Source organism: Egretta garzetta, unplaced genomic scaffold (genome assembly GCF_000687185.1).
Source record: "Egretta garzetta isolate BGI_Z169 unplaced genomic scaffold, ASM68718v1 scaffold354, whole genome shotgun sequence".
Classification (NCBI taxonomy): domain Eukaryota; kingdom Metazoa; phylum Chordata; class Aves; order Pelecaniformes; family Ardeidae; genus Egretta; species Egretta garzetta.
This window is the reverse complement of record NW_009259593.1, coordinates 854,575-869,095: the sequence shown is the minus strand read 5'-3', so window position 1 is coordinate 869,095 and position 14,521 is coordinate 854,575. Positions and strand designations below refer to the sequence as shown.

General features: G+C 37.3%; 1 protein-coding gene across 1 annotated transcript in view; it reads left to right on the top strand.

Annotated features, from left to right (window-relative positions):
• Window positions 1-14,521, top strand: part of PHKB (phosphorylase kinase regulatory subunit beta) — an 89,934-nt gene that overhangs the window by 51,345 nt on the left and 24,068 nt on the right. Inside the window, 7 exon segments of the mRNA XM_009638025.2 lie at window positions 1,334-1,428; window positions 8,414-8,469; window positions 8,661-8,754; window positions 12,310-12,393; window positions 12,852-12,956; window positions 13,832-13,914; window positions 13,995-14,085. Of these exon segments, the coding sequence (XP_009636320.1) occupies window positions 1,334-1,428; window positions 8,414-8,469; window positions 8,661-8,754; window positions 12,310-12,393; window positions 12,852-12,956; window positions 13,832-13,914; window positions 13,995-14,085 (608 nt within the window).

The window sequence follows — 14,521 nt, the reverse complement described above, 5'->3', positions numbered from 1 at the left end:
GGCTCCTGGGAGGCAGCAGACCTCCCTATGAGCAGGGTCTGCCCGGCATATCGGTCCCTCTGTCCCCCTCAGATGGGAATCACCCACTACTACTACCCTCCTCTTCTTCCTCGTGGATGCAGTAGTAATACGGCGGGGGTGTCTTTCTGACCTTTGTGCCTCCTCCAATGTGGATAGGTCAACACCTACCCCACCTATCGTCTTCTCTTCCACCTCTAGAGCCTCAAACCTGTTACACAGAGGCACCTGGGGGGAAGCAGTGGGCACAGAAGGGGTTCTTCTCCTGCCCCGACTACACACCAGTTTCCATTCCCTACTCTCTGTTGAGACCCTTCCTTCGTCCTGATGAGTGGGGGATACTAGTTCCCTTTGATCTGGGGCCTTTTTTGGTGTCTGCTCCTGCACAGATTTCTGGGATGACAGGGTTCGGCTCCACCAGTCTATTTCCTGCTCTGCTTCCCTGATTGATTCCCTGATATTTCTCTTTTAGATAAATAGCTGATTTCCTAGCATAGAGCTTTTTAAGAATATGTGCAAAATTGTTGACTTACAGGAAAAATGAAAATGCACTGTAACCTCCTCTGTAGCAGAAATAATGATTGGACAGTTTCATGTCAAAGTGAGACTTTGATAGGAGAATCCTTATTTGAAGGGTGTAATAGCTCACAGTAGATTGTGAACCTTTATTCAAGGCATGTGTTGAAAGTTTTTAATAGTATACTTCTATTGGAGTACTTTTTTTTCAGGAGGTTAAAATAATGGAATTGTAGGTTTGAGATTCTTTTCCGTGTAGAAATTGCTAGGTTTCAAATATATTTAATTGGGTTTTTTACAGTTTCTTCTTGAGATAACGTGTTGAGAGAGATACCTTTGATATCCCTTGTCCCTTTCAGAATTATAGTCATGTGATTACCTTGGGATAGAGGCTGTCTGCTTTTCTTCAAAGCTAAACAATTTTTGATGGTAACTATTGAGTTTCTAGTTAAAGCTCTAGAATAATTCCATGCTTGTGGATTGAGGGCTTTTTATGTGACTCGTGTGTTGTGGAGTCTGTTGTCTGCATATACTCTTCTAATGCATCTCTGTGAAAAAATAAAGGATTGTTTTTATATACTACAGTATTATCATGACCTGTAGCAAGAATGATGCTTGACTCATTAGTTTTAAAAGTAATATAATTTTGTAGAATGTCCTTTTGATCTGTAAATCATTGATCTAAAACACAGATTGTAGCAGCAGAATTGACTACATAAAATACATGTGCATGCCTCCTTCACAAAAGCTGCAGAAAGTACTCGAGTCATTCTGTATTTTTATTATCATTTACTTTCAGCTGACAAATTAGTAAGTCCTAAAGATATTGACCCTATTGGACGATATGTACCTCCACAAGATCAGCGGAATGTTAGCATGAGATTTTCAAATCAGGTAAGCATAAGCTTAGTATTAAAATATTTTTACTTAAACATTGTCATCCACGTGTTATGTACAGTCTTCTAATACTCAAATTAAAGTGCTAGGAAAATATTAAAGGTATGTACATTTTCTTAGTTGATGGAGGATTGCTTTTAAAAGGAAGATTATAACATCTGCAGTTTTGGGGAAGTGGTGCAATCAAAATGATACATAAAGTGTAAGTTTCAACAGCTGCTAATAGATAGGTGTGTTTCTTTGAGTTACAAGATATGTCAGGAAGGCAAGAATGAGACTGCTTTTTTTTATTCCTTCAAATTAATTACTACTTCAATGTATTAATATTTTTTGTAGCTCCTAAGAGCTGCAAGGATGAGGTTCTTTTTTGGTGTGCATGGTACGTACGTGTGCTCCTGTATTTGACTTAAATGCACAGCTGGAATGAGTGCCCAGGCATCGGGAATGCTTGAAACGTTGTAATTCATATCTGCAGTAGGCAGGATAACAAGACAGAAACGTGGTCCATACGTAGGGGACTTCTTTTACGAAAGAGGTAAGAACTGTACGCATGGAAATGTGTAGCTAAGAGATGTTTTTTCAGCCTTTTTATTTCTTGGTATAAGGAATGTGTGTATTTGGAAAGTTCCTTGTTCAGCATTGTGAATTTGTTATGGAAGCATAAAATATGAAGCATTTATCTTAAGATTTATTCCAAAATCAGAAGCGAACAATGTTTTTCTTGTTCTATCCAAATGCTGCTTAAAAACTCTGTTTCGTACAATTTCCTGTTACCAGGGTAATCCAAGTGCCTGGGTGTTGCCTCGTTCATAATGAGACTTGCATTGTTCAGTGCAGCGCTTCTGCCATGTGACTTCATGTGTTCCCAGTTTCTTTGTTTGCTCTTACATCATGGCACTGTGAATGCTAGCGGAATTGTGAGCTGCCAATATCACCTGCCCTTTTAGGAGCGCCATTGGAAGAAGCCTGTATCGAGCCAGTGTTGCATGCAACCCACTGAATTATTTTTTTCTTTGATTCTTGAAACCAATAACTTTTAATGCACCACAGATGAACACTTTGAGGAAGGTGATGGTTTGTTCTAAAGACACTGTGAGACTCATCAGGAAGTATTTTAGTAGAAAAGCATTTTTACTGGGTTTTGGGGTTTACTTTATATGCTAGGGAATTTCCAGACCTTCAGAGAGAACTAGCCTCTGCCCTGAGAGCTTCCCAAAAGAGATAATAAATAATGCAGTAACTTACTTTCTCTTAACTTACTCCTTGGTCGTCACTTTGTGGGCGAATAATGAACTTATTTAGTAAAATGCAGTTATCCAGTAAAATTCAGCAATATAATAGGGACTCTAAAAGCTCAACAGTGTTGGAAAAAAAGAAAATAACTGCATCAGCTACATTTTTATATTTTGCTTTATCTGCAAACGATGCAAAAGAAAAAGCTTTGTCACTGTTAAAAGGGAGATCAGACTAGATGGTCTGTCATTCTCCAGTGCTTACGTAGTCCTCCTTTCAGCGCTTAACAGTTGTGTGTGCTAGAATTATGTGAAAGAGCAATTGTGCTCTTCTCAAACAACTTGGTGGAGCTGATGCTTGTTAATCTTAGCTCCTTACGTTTGCTAAAACTGTGGCAGAAATTTTCCATGTTTGGGACCAGTAATGATTTTGTTGTTGTCAGGATAGGAGAAAGAGAAGCTTTTCCCAGGGTCATCCTTGATTGTATTCTGATGAACAAGACTGATGTTATATTTGAAAGCTAGAAATCAGGAGATTACTTTTTTCTTAAACCTAAAAATCTTTATAGAAATCTTAGATCAGTAAGTTCAGCAATGCCTGTAGTTGTGCCATATCCTTTTATAAGCTAGAGGTTTTGAGAGGGATTGTCTGTTCCTCAGTGGCTTATAGGTGGAACAGTAAATAAATTGAAGAAAAGAAAAGCTCCGGGATTTCCCAGGTCTGCTCATACCTCTGTCCTTGGGGTGATGGGGGTACTTTGCTATAGTTGACTGTGCATGCTCTTCTTTGATATGTAAATGATAAAACTACCCAAGATACTGCACGTGCATCTCAATTTGGGTTAGAAGACAGAGAGGCACTTCTGAATTAGACATCCCTGTGTTATCAGCACTGCTTCCAGCACAAATCCAAAACATAGCCCCATGCCAGCTACTGTGAAGAAAACTGACTCTACCCCAGCAAAAACCAGCACAATGTATCAACGTGAGTGAGGTGTGCTCTATCAGCAAAGGTCTTGCAGCTAAAGTTGGCAAACTTCAAGTTCTGACTAAGTGTCTTGACCTTGACTTTTAATCCACATTTTAAATTTGCTTAAACCGTCTGAATATTTGATTATGCCATTTTATCTAATTGAGCTAATTTATACAAAATCAGTATTTAGTATTTCCCTTAAAGTGCTGGGAAAATGACTAAAAATAAAATACGAAATGAGAACACAACACAATTATGTCTTCAGAAATCAAGAGTAGTTTCTTTTCTTTAATGATGCCTTCTCTTTCCCATATAACTAAAGAACTATTCAATTAAATTGAACAGAAGAATACTTCCAGTTTTATTAAAACTTTGTTCCTGTAAGGAATAAACAAGGATATATACAAATTTCACATGCCTGCATATATAAATTTTGTTGAGGTACAGTGTTTTGGGAGGTGATGTACCAAAAAGAAGACTTTTAAAATTTTTATTTGAAGCTTTGTGCTGAGGAAGTATTTCTTAGAGAAATGCATTTTCCATGTAGGCATATTTTGATTGCATTAACTATAATCTCTATAACACTTGCCATTGAAAAATTTGATTGATTTAGTTTATTTGTGGCTTTGGTGCCACTACAAAAACATGTCTGATGCCCACATAATTGTGTACATTTAAGCAAGTAATGAAAAGTATTTAAAATATTCCAACCTTAGTTTTAGTTTTGAAGCACTGGTAAAGAATATTCTAGAATTAGTTAGAGTAAGGTAATGAAGACCTATGAAGACAGAATTGCTATGCAATATATATATTTTACTGTGTAACTACAGCTGTGAATGCATCACTCAACCTAGAAAATCTGATAAAAAACTGTGGAATCAAATGAGCAGTAAAAACTTAATGGCCACGAATACTAAAATACTAATTTTGTGTGTTTATAGTTAAAAGGAAATGTTTTCTCTCCTAATTTAATGCCCCAAACTCCTCATTTTCACTTTCAGGAAGAGGTCTCTCTGTATGTTCCCTCTTGGGGAAATGCCAGTGTGGTGCTGGAGCAGGATCCTCTTTGCTGGTTTTAGTCTGTGTTCCAAAACACAATGAAGTCTAAGAGCAATCAGAACAGTTCTCCTCTGCAGTACGAACTTGCTTTGTAATCCTAAATGGGCAGTGGTGTTTCAGGTTAAATCCCATTCACGAGTTAAAAAGAAAATGGAATCATCCGTGCTCCTTTTACTTTACTGAAGGAAGATAATGCAGGGCATTTGGTTTCAGTGGGGACAACTCTTCAGAACTGGATTCCTTACAAGAGCTTATTTTATTATTCCTTTTTACTGTCTCCGTATCCAGGAGAGATTATATTATGGTACAGTTTCAGTTGCGTTCTCTTTTGGGACAATCTGGTATGTAAGAGGGCCTTCAGAGTAACAATAACATTTGAGAAATGAGGTGGGGTGCGGATTTTCTGGTTTTATTTTGTATTTTACTGGAGCATACAAAGGCTGATTATATTTAATTTTGTATTTAACAAAAAATTCTAATCTTCCCAAATTGTCAAAGCCTAATTTATCTGCTGGGTTAACTTGAAATATATATATAGGGTTGCAATTAACTAATTAAATTCTCTGACTGCATGTGATGACTGTATTCTTTTAATGTTTTGCTTTGTAGACTTAGTAATAATTTTTGAGGATTTCATTTAAGTTACTGGAAATTAAGGTCAGTGCCCACTGATGGTGTTGGGAAGAGAATAGTCAAAATGATACATTGCTTATTTTTGTATTTTCGGGGGAGTAGGTACTGTGGAAAGAAGGAACTGAAATGACTAAGTGTAGGTAGACAGAGATATGGTAAGATTTTTTAAGATTAAGCTACCTACATTATGTTTAGGGTTAGAGCATGTCTATAATTGTCACAGTTGAGAGATGTATCACATTGGATGATTTGGTTTGCAATGTTAATTCTAAGCACTTTCTTGCTTTCATTTCTCTTAATAGAGTTGTCTACCACAGCTAACACAATTCTAAAACTGTTTAATGTTGTTTTAGAATTTTAGGCACATGTGTCCATATTGTATTTAATTTAAGAAGTCTGGCATGTTAGTAGCATTGACCATAAACGGTTCAGCGGTATGTAGATGCTTCCAGAAGCAGATGTGTTTTGTAACAATTCAGTTGTAGTTTTGTAGCAGCAAGGTGGATTATTTGGGTCAAGTACAATTTCTTCTGTTGCATGCTATTTCTGTTTTCTTCATCTCACTCCATATGCTTGGAAAGCCCAGCAGATACCATTTTAGTCACTGTTCCTGAATATTGTGCTCACTTTCTCACACGTTCAAAATGAATGGATTTTTTCAGAGTTCTGAGATTTCGTGGGAACATGTGCAGAAAGACGTATAGGGACAGCATCTGTCCAGTGAGAGTGCAGCAAAAGACTAATACTGAGCTGCTTTCTCCGCTCCTGCCAGGAATGGAGTCAGGAATTTCTCCCTTTATTCTGCCTCCAACCATTTATAACCTTGTTAAAAGCTATCTTGTGGGTTTGGTTTTGGGGTTTTTTTGAGAGAAAGAGTAAGAACAACTAATCTATCTTTTCTCTTGGTCTGCTGAAAACGCTGGGGTATATTTATCATTTGTGCAGCATGCGGAATACAGTTGAAACATCCTTCTGCCCACTGTCCAATGTGAAACTGCGAGGCAGAAGGGTGAACCTGGGGGGGGTCTGTTGCAGTGTCTTGGGGAGACGGTGATTGATGGTGTGTGAACACCACCTTCGCTTGCGTTATTAGACAAATGTGAAATCAAACACATTTTAAAATGGAACTTTTAACAACAACAACAGGATTTATTTGGTGGAATATTTAGGAGTTTAATGCTTTTCCACATCTTTTTTTAAAAATACGTAGCAAATGCTGTACATCACGATCATTACTGAAAAGTGACATACTTTTGTATCTGCTATTTTGATGTGTGTTTTTCTAGACCACTACTTGTGATTCTCCAGGCCTTGGCATGTTAAATGAAAATGAAAGAAACTTTCTGTTTAATATTATAGCAATCCTGTAGCTGTACAGCAATTATATTTTTCCACAATACTTCTTCAAAGCCTAGCTATTTCTCACACAGGTTTTGTGTTGTGCCAGTTGTGCTGCAGCAGCATTTCCTTAGTTATGGCCCATGTTTGAACCACACCACTGCTATAGGTGAGTGGTGCCATTGGGCCATGCCTGTGTACGCGAGGCATTAGTTGTGCTACAGGGAAGGGCGTCCCTCAATGGAGATGCAGCATAGACAGGCTCACATACAGCTTACAGGCTGTGTTACCACAGCCTCACTCAGTTTGTCAGTAATACAGTAATAATTAAGTTGAGCCTTAACTTGAAGACCACTCCCCAAGTTAGATCACAGGCTGTCTGTAAGTCAGTACAATCTTGGAGGGGGCTTTTTTGTTTTCTGGGGGGTTTTTGCTTTTTTATAAATGAAATGCACTGATTATGGTAGAGAACTGGTTTGAGCTTTTACACTGTTTGTATAAATGCAATTGATAGCATGATCAACTTACTCTGAGGAGGAAAATCTTTTAATGTCACTTGAACTTCTGCCTTCTTAATCAGGTCTCTGTGTGCACGTACTTTGGTCGCAAACTTACTTCACGTGGCAAAACCTCCAAAATTTTAGTGGAAATGTACTGTTGATAGACTTTTGGGAAAACGTTACCAAGAATTTCTTCTGTAAATCCATAAGATCTAACTTGGTATCAAGGCTCACAGATGCCTGAACAAGCAAGCGTTCACTCTGAACTTTTTGTTCTAAATCAGTATCTTATCTTCACAGAAAATGGCGTATTTTTATATAATCAATTGACAGAAGGTGTATTTAACTTTTGTCATTCATGTTCTGCTACTTTCTAGACAAAAGCAGACAAAAAGCATTTTAGGAATGAAAATGTGTGCTGCTCTTCGTTCCTTTGATTTTTAGAGTCATTGAATGCCAGAGAAGAAATGAACAAGGAATAGCTCAGACATCTCATCTTTTAGCTAGCCATGCACGCTGCCAGGGAAAAGAAAGGTGAATTGCCATTTCAAGACCCAGGGAGTCGAGTCAATGATTTCACCCAATGTATTGAATTCATTCCCGTTTGCATGGTGTCCTGATGTAAAATACTAGTATTTATTTCAAACGTGAAGTATCTGTGCTATAAACCATGCCAGGAAATGCTGTTATTGCCTGTAAAACATATTACATCTTTCATATAACTGTAAAGAGTAGCTGCCTGATCAAAATATTTCTTAGTAAAGGGTTGAAATCATTGGTTCATTATTTTAAATTAGTATTATCAGTTACGCAAATAGCTAAGTTATTTCACTCTTTACAAAAATGTGTATCAAAACATTATGCCATATCAGGCTTAAAGGAAACATGTTGATTGTATAAACTCTAAATTTTTGTATGAAGCAAAATGTTTTTCCTGCATGGAATTTTAAATTAAAAAACCCCAAACTGAACAGTGGAAATGATTACCAGAAACCTATTTATTATTAATTCTCCAAAATGTGTCTTGCGAAGTATTATTGCTAGGACAGTCTACCTATAGCTTTGATATTTACAAGTTTTAGTCCTGTGTTGTTCTTTCAATTTGGTCACGCAATAAGAAAAAGCAATGCAGGCAGTGATGTCTCTCATACTTGTGAATTGTTTAAATAGACGTTGTCCCTATTCATCCTATATCTAACACAGTATGATGTTAGCAATGCTAATAAATATTTTTTCTTATTTTCTAGGGCCCTTTAGAAAATGATTTGGTGGTACATGTGGCCCTGATAGCAGAAAGTCAGCGGTATGTATTTACTTTTATTAGGAATGTATATATTAAGGAAGTGTTAAACAACAGACATCTTAAATTTGCTAAAGGTATTTAAGGAAGTGTAGAATGTAATACTGCTCTTCATGTATCTGCTGCCAGGATGATTGTTAAAACTAAGACTGTTCTGTGATTTGTCATTAAATTTGTCATTATTTCACTTGTAGCCTGCAAGTTTTTCTGAACACATACGGAATCCAAACTCAGACCCCCCAGCAGGTGGAACCAATTCAGATATGGGCTCAAAAAGAACTTGTCAAAGTAAGGAATTCTGCATTTAAAAGTATTTATCTATGTATACATTTCTTTTGTAACAACAGGAACTTACATCAAGCTATTAGACTTGTACGTCCTTAAGCTTGTTCTCTACCTTTTTGTGTTACTCTACTGCAGTTGGAAGGAACGCTGTCCCCGGTCAGTTATGCGTGCCTAGTGAGAGCTTTCAGTGAAACACCGAAGCACAGATGTTCTGTATTGTCTGATTAGGCTTATTACCTGAGCCACTTTCAAAGAATAATGAATGAATAATAAAATTTTAATAATATTAACAGCACAGTAGCCTAAGTGAAATGATGGAGAAACAAGCAAATGAGCAAGAGTCAAAGAAACGGATTAAGGCAGTAGGCATAAACCATCTTCTAATTTTATAGTGTAGCTCCTATAATAGGTACGATAGTCTTCTGTAACTGCTCTTTTAGAAGCCTGTAGGACACAGAAAAAATTAAAAATAGATAACACAGCAACATATTTCAGGCTTTGTAAGTTTGTGAGGATCACTGATGTACCAAAACCTCGCTAGCTTATTTAGAAAAATGCTTACCCCAGATAATGACTGCCACTGGCAGCTGAGAAATACTTAAACAGAGAGAAATATCCTTGTTTACATTCAGTTTTGTCCATTTCTCAGCCCATTTTTGCTCACTTGTTATCTCAATAATGTATTTCCAAACGGATTCTGACCGTGTTTGTCCTGAAATCCCGTACATGAAATTCTGGTTTAACAAACAGATATTTCATAAATTCACTATAGAGGTATATAGCGTCTCTCTTGGTCATCTGTAATTTCTTTGGCCTCCATGATAAAAGGATGAAACCTTCATCAAATTTTATGATTATCAATTAAATCCCTAGTCAAGCTATGACAACTTCCATGTTAGGATTTATTTTTCAAAAGCTGGTGAGACATCTGGCAATTCTGACGTTTGCTTTATACTCATGATGGGTAAGTACATCTGCCTCATCAAAATTTACTTTTAAAAAGAAAGTCATTAAAATATTAAATCGCCTGATGCAAAACGTCTTCCGCGTGGGCTTCCACAAACGGTTATGCTATGGCTGTGAAGCTGAATAGCTGGGAATCCGAAGTAATGAAAGTGGGGCATTACGAGAACTGAGGTTTGATTTGCAGGCTTATGCAAAAAACCCATACAAACCAAAAAGCAAACCAACCAACCAACCAACCCCAGTGGTATTTGTCAGCCTTTGTGGGGAGGGGGAGCTAATGCTGGAACAATTATCTGTATTTTTGGGAAAAGAGGGTTCATCCACAGAGAACATAGATCTCAATATTTGCTGTTCTGATGCTGTCAATTCTCTGTAGTGTTTAATCAGAAACTTTTGAACTGGTCTAGTGGCACCTGACAGCAGTTTAAACCTCTAGGCTTATAAACAGGCACATGTCCAAAAGGGTAGTGTGAAAAGGAACAAATGGCTGAGGGGAAGACATTGACTGGGGAAAATTAGGGATTGAAAATAGGACTGGGGGTCATGTAAACAGATGCACAAAGTCTAGGGCGGGGAATGAAAAGAGGAAGAAGAGGAAAATAAGAAAATGGGACAAGATGCATGCAATATATAGGGGAAAAGTATATATGGACTGGAAGTATAGTACAGGAGAACAGCAGAATACTCCGTAGGCATAGACTGGTAACAGATACAAGAGCACCGAAACAGACGGTGTGAAAGACTGCTGTAGTTTGATTCGTTCTCATAACTCAACCCAACAGTCCAGTCTGCTTTCACAGCTGTTTCTTGCTATTAGCAGCTTTAATATTCCAGAATTGAATGGCATTGTAAATCAAAAAAGCCCTGCTTGAAGCAGCTGGACTTGCATGAAACTGTACTCTTGTTCAGTTACTCTGGTGCTGAATCTGAACTGGTATTTTGATTGTAACGGATCAAGATGGAAAGCTATTACTGGAAGATCAAACTGCTTCAGTAGCCTGTAGAACATGAGGCCTCAAGCTAAAGAGTTTTCAAGAGAAGAGACAATACTATAGTACTCCTGGAGTTTGGGGGCTTTTTTTTTGTTAAGAAAAGATTTTATGGTTTACGTTCTAGCAAAATGAAGGTCCTTTTAGCATTAAATTGTAATGCCTACTGCTGTTCTCGTCTCTATTATTTACTACAAAAAGGAGTTCAATTTTCCTTTGGTTTTGTTATGCATAGATGGGTTATTTAAAGCTGTTAATGTTTTGATGTCTCCATTTCTTTCCCACGTGAATACGGTTACTTAGTCTGGATGAACAGGTGATATAGGTAATTTTGTTTGTTTTCTTTTTTAAATAGTTCTTGGCATTAATGCAGAAACAAAGGCGATATTAGGCAGGCCCCAAGCTGACAGCAGTAAAAAGCTATTGAGTGTAATGTTTGTTCAAATGTTCACTTCCATTTGCTTCTGAATTGTCTTCCTATAACATAAAGAAAGATTGAGCTAAGGAGAATGTTCAGAATTCTGAGTGTTCTGAAGCTTTAGTAATAGTGGGTTTCCTACCTAAACCAGTCCAAATAAGGAAAAAATTGCACCTTTCAGTCTGGTTTAACGGATATGTTTATACTGTCTTGCTCACAGCTTAGGGTTTTTTTATGGTTTTATTCTCGTACTCTGTAATAAATGAAGATTATTTCTTTAGTACACAAGTCTTACAAAATCGTATTGGTTGAAGTAACTCAAGTAAGAATCAAGCAGTGAATAACGAGGTAATTCCCTCTTGCTTGTGTTGTGGATGCATTAATTTTGCAGGCCTTTACTAAAATTGTGATAAAGATCTTTAAAGAGTTCCTATAGTACTCTTTTACCTTTTTGTCCACATTGGAAAAGCATTACAGAAGGCAAAATTGGCCAGACAATAAATGCAAATGAACCACTGAAAAAATTATTTCAATGAGCAATTTGAAGATTTAAAAAATATTTTAATTATATAACTAGAAAAATAACAGCAGTAAGAGGGTAAAAATAAGACCTAATACAGGAAATGACAAATATTAGTTGAATTATGAAACTGTGCGGATAGGCAGGACTCTGGTGCTTTGCCTGAGCCCAAAGTTGCACCCATGTGTCCTAACCGTAGCACACGGATTCCAGTGCACACTCCTGCCTACCCTTCACGAAGGCATCTCTTTTTTCATGTCAGCCAGTCCTAACTGTATTTTTACCTTCATGACTAAGGTGAACATCCTTCATCCTCACACAATTATTGCTAGGAGGGAAGGGGAACTGTTAGATGGTATCTACAGCAGAGTACTGGTCTGCCAGGAGTGACATGCATTGCACTGGAACTGGAGTGACTTAGGGAGCGGACTGCTCGCGTCTTCTCTTCTTGCAGCCTGTGTTTCTTGCTTCAATTACACAGTTTATTTCTCTTTGCTGTAAAGATACCTGTTGCTATCAAAATAATTAAAAGTAATGACCACATTTTATGAATCTTATTTTCTAATTAAAGCAGAATGCACACAGCTTTCTATGTGAGGCCCAGTAGGAGCCTAAGAAAGGCTTAGATCTCGGTTTTGCTCAGTTTTCACGATTCTTTCTCGCAGGCTTACTTCCACTTGGGAGTCAATGAAAAACTGGGATTATCTGGAAGACCAGACAGGCCTATAGGATGCCTTGGAACATCAAAGGTTGTTGCAAGAAATTTTTATATTGCTGTTATTTATATGTATTTCAGATAAACGTTGAATTAGTCTCAGAATGATTCCAAATAGAATTGAAATGTCATTTTATTTTATGCATATATCTTATTTTAAAGTTCTTGTAATGTATTTTGCTATTATGAATGTGCATGCTCTGTCTTACAAACTGGCATGTTTCCTAGATATCCAGTTACAGTGACGCTTGGCCAAAAATGGCTGAGTGGTGATGCGGTGAACTGCTTTAACTGAAATAGACTCTAGATCTGCATACCTAATGAAAAGCAGAGTACCTAAAATTAGATACGTAGGGTTTATCTTAAATTTTTAACTCAACTATTCTACATTGATTACTTTGATAGTTTCAAAATACCTTTTTTCCTTTTCAGCTACTTCAGTGCTTCAAATATTTTAAAGAAAATACTAACGGAAGCTTTCTCTCTCAACAGATCTATCGAATACTCGGAAAGACTGTAGTTTGCTACTCGATCATTTTTGATCTAAGTGATTTCTACATGTCTCAGGATGTTATGATGTTGATTGATGACATTAAGGTATTGGTTTGTAACTTTTCCTTTCCTTTGAGAAACTGACCAAAACAGAGTTTGTAAAAGAAGCAACAGTGAAGTTTAATAAAATAGAAGACTGAAAAGGGAGCACTGTATAGTGTGTACTCTTCTAATATAAAAATAAACTGGTGGTTTATGCTGGAAAGTGTACTGAGGTGAATATCCTATCAGTCCAGTCTGCATTTTAGCAAGTATCTCCATCGGACAGAAAACCTCACCCCAAAGTGATTGGGAATTCTGTAGTGCAGCAAGCAAATTTGTTTCTTTGGGAAAACAAATGTTCTTGACTGAAAAGAGGAACGAGAACACTCCGTTTAAGGGAAATATTGAAGCCTTGCCTAGAGGCAATATTACTCAACTTTGCACAAATACTAAAAATTGCCTGCCTTCCCTAACTTTAAGGCGGGCAGCAGGGCAAAGCTTACCTGTCGGGTCCCCTGTGCTTGAGCAGCAGCTTGCAGTGCACAGACGCTGGCACTGGCTATTCCGTGCCGGTGGCTGTGACTCAGGCCCTGCCTCCCATGCATACTGACCAGGATATTACACACTGTTCCGTGCACCGCACTCTGCCTAGTGGTTTAGTCTGTGATCAATATCAGATTTAGGCTGTGATCAATACATAAACCAGGAGTATTTTCAGAAAAGCTGTGAAATAGCAGTGCTTGAAAGCAGCTTATATTCACTGAGGAGATCTGTTAGGGGTTTATTAGTTAAGGTTTTTTTCATCTGTTGCGTTTTTCAGTGCTGATATTTTAAGATAGCTCTTCTACTATCTCGTACTGTGTATTCTGGTATGTTGTGCTTACGGGGTTCGGGGTTTTTTGGGTTCTTTTGTGACTAACATATTCTTTCTTACCTAGAATGCACTGCAGTTCATTAAGCAGTATTGGAAAATGCATGGTCGTCCACTGTTTGTCGTACTTATCCGTGAAGACAATATAAGGTAGAGAGAGATAAAAGCAGCATTTGAAGCATGGGATTTACCTAATTGCAAGATTAATGGGGTTCTGTTTCACATTTCAGAGGCAGCAGATTCAATCCAATATTGGATATGTTGGCAGCCTTTAGAAAGGGAATTGTTGGAGGAGTAAAGGTTCACGTTGACAGAGTACAGGTAAGGTGTTTGTCCTGAATGTTGTGCTCTTACCTCCTAGGATTGGTACGGGCATTCTTACTACTTTTGGTTTTCATGTGACTTCTAAGTATTTTATTTAGCATCATAAAATTAAGGAGTCAAGACCCAAGACACTTGGTACAGTTTTTGTTTTATCTCAAAAGAAACGTGGGTTTATTTTAATTCCTTTTGATGAGCCTTTTGAAAGTGATAATCTTCATAGAGGATTTTCAGAAAGGAGAAGGTTTTTGGTTTATGTTTGGAATTCTTGTGAAATTACCACTGAAAGATAAATCCACTATTTCAAGCACTGAGGGATTTCTTTTTATTAGATAATCAACGAGGGGGGAAAATAAAGGTGCTTCACATATATTAAAATTATTACAGCTATGATCTAGTTTTAACATCTTTGCTGTTTGAATTAATCTTAAAGCAG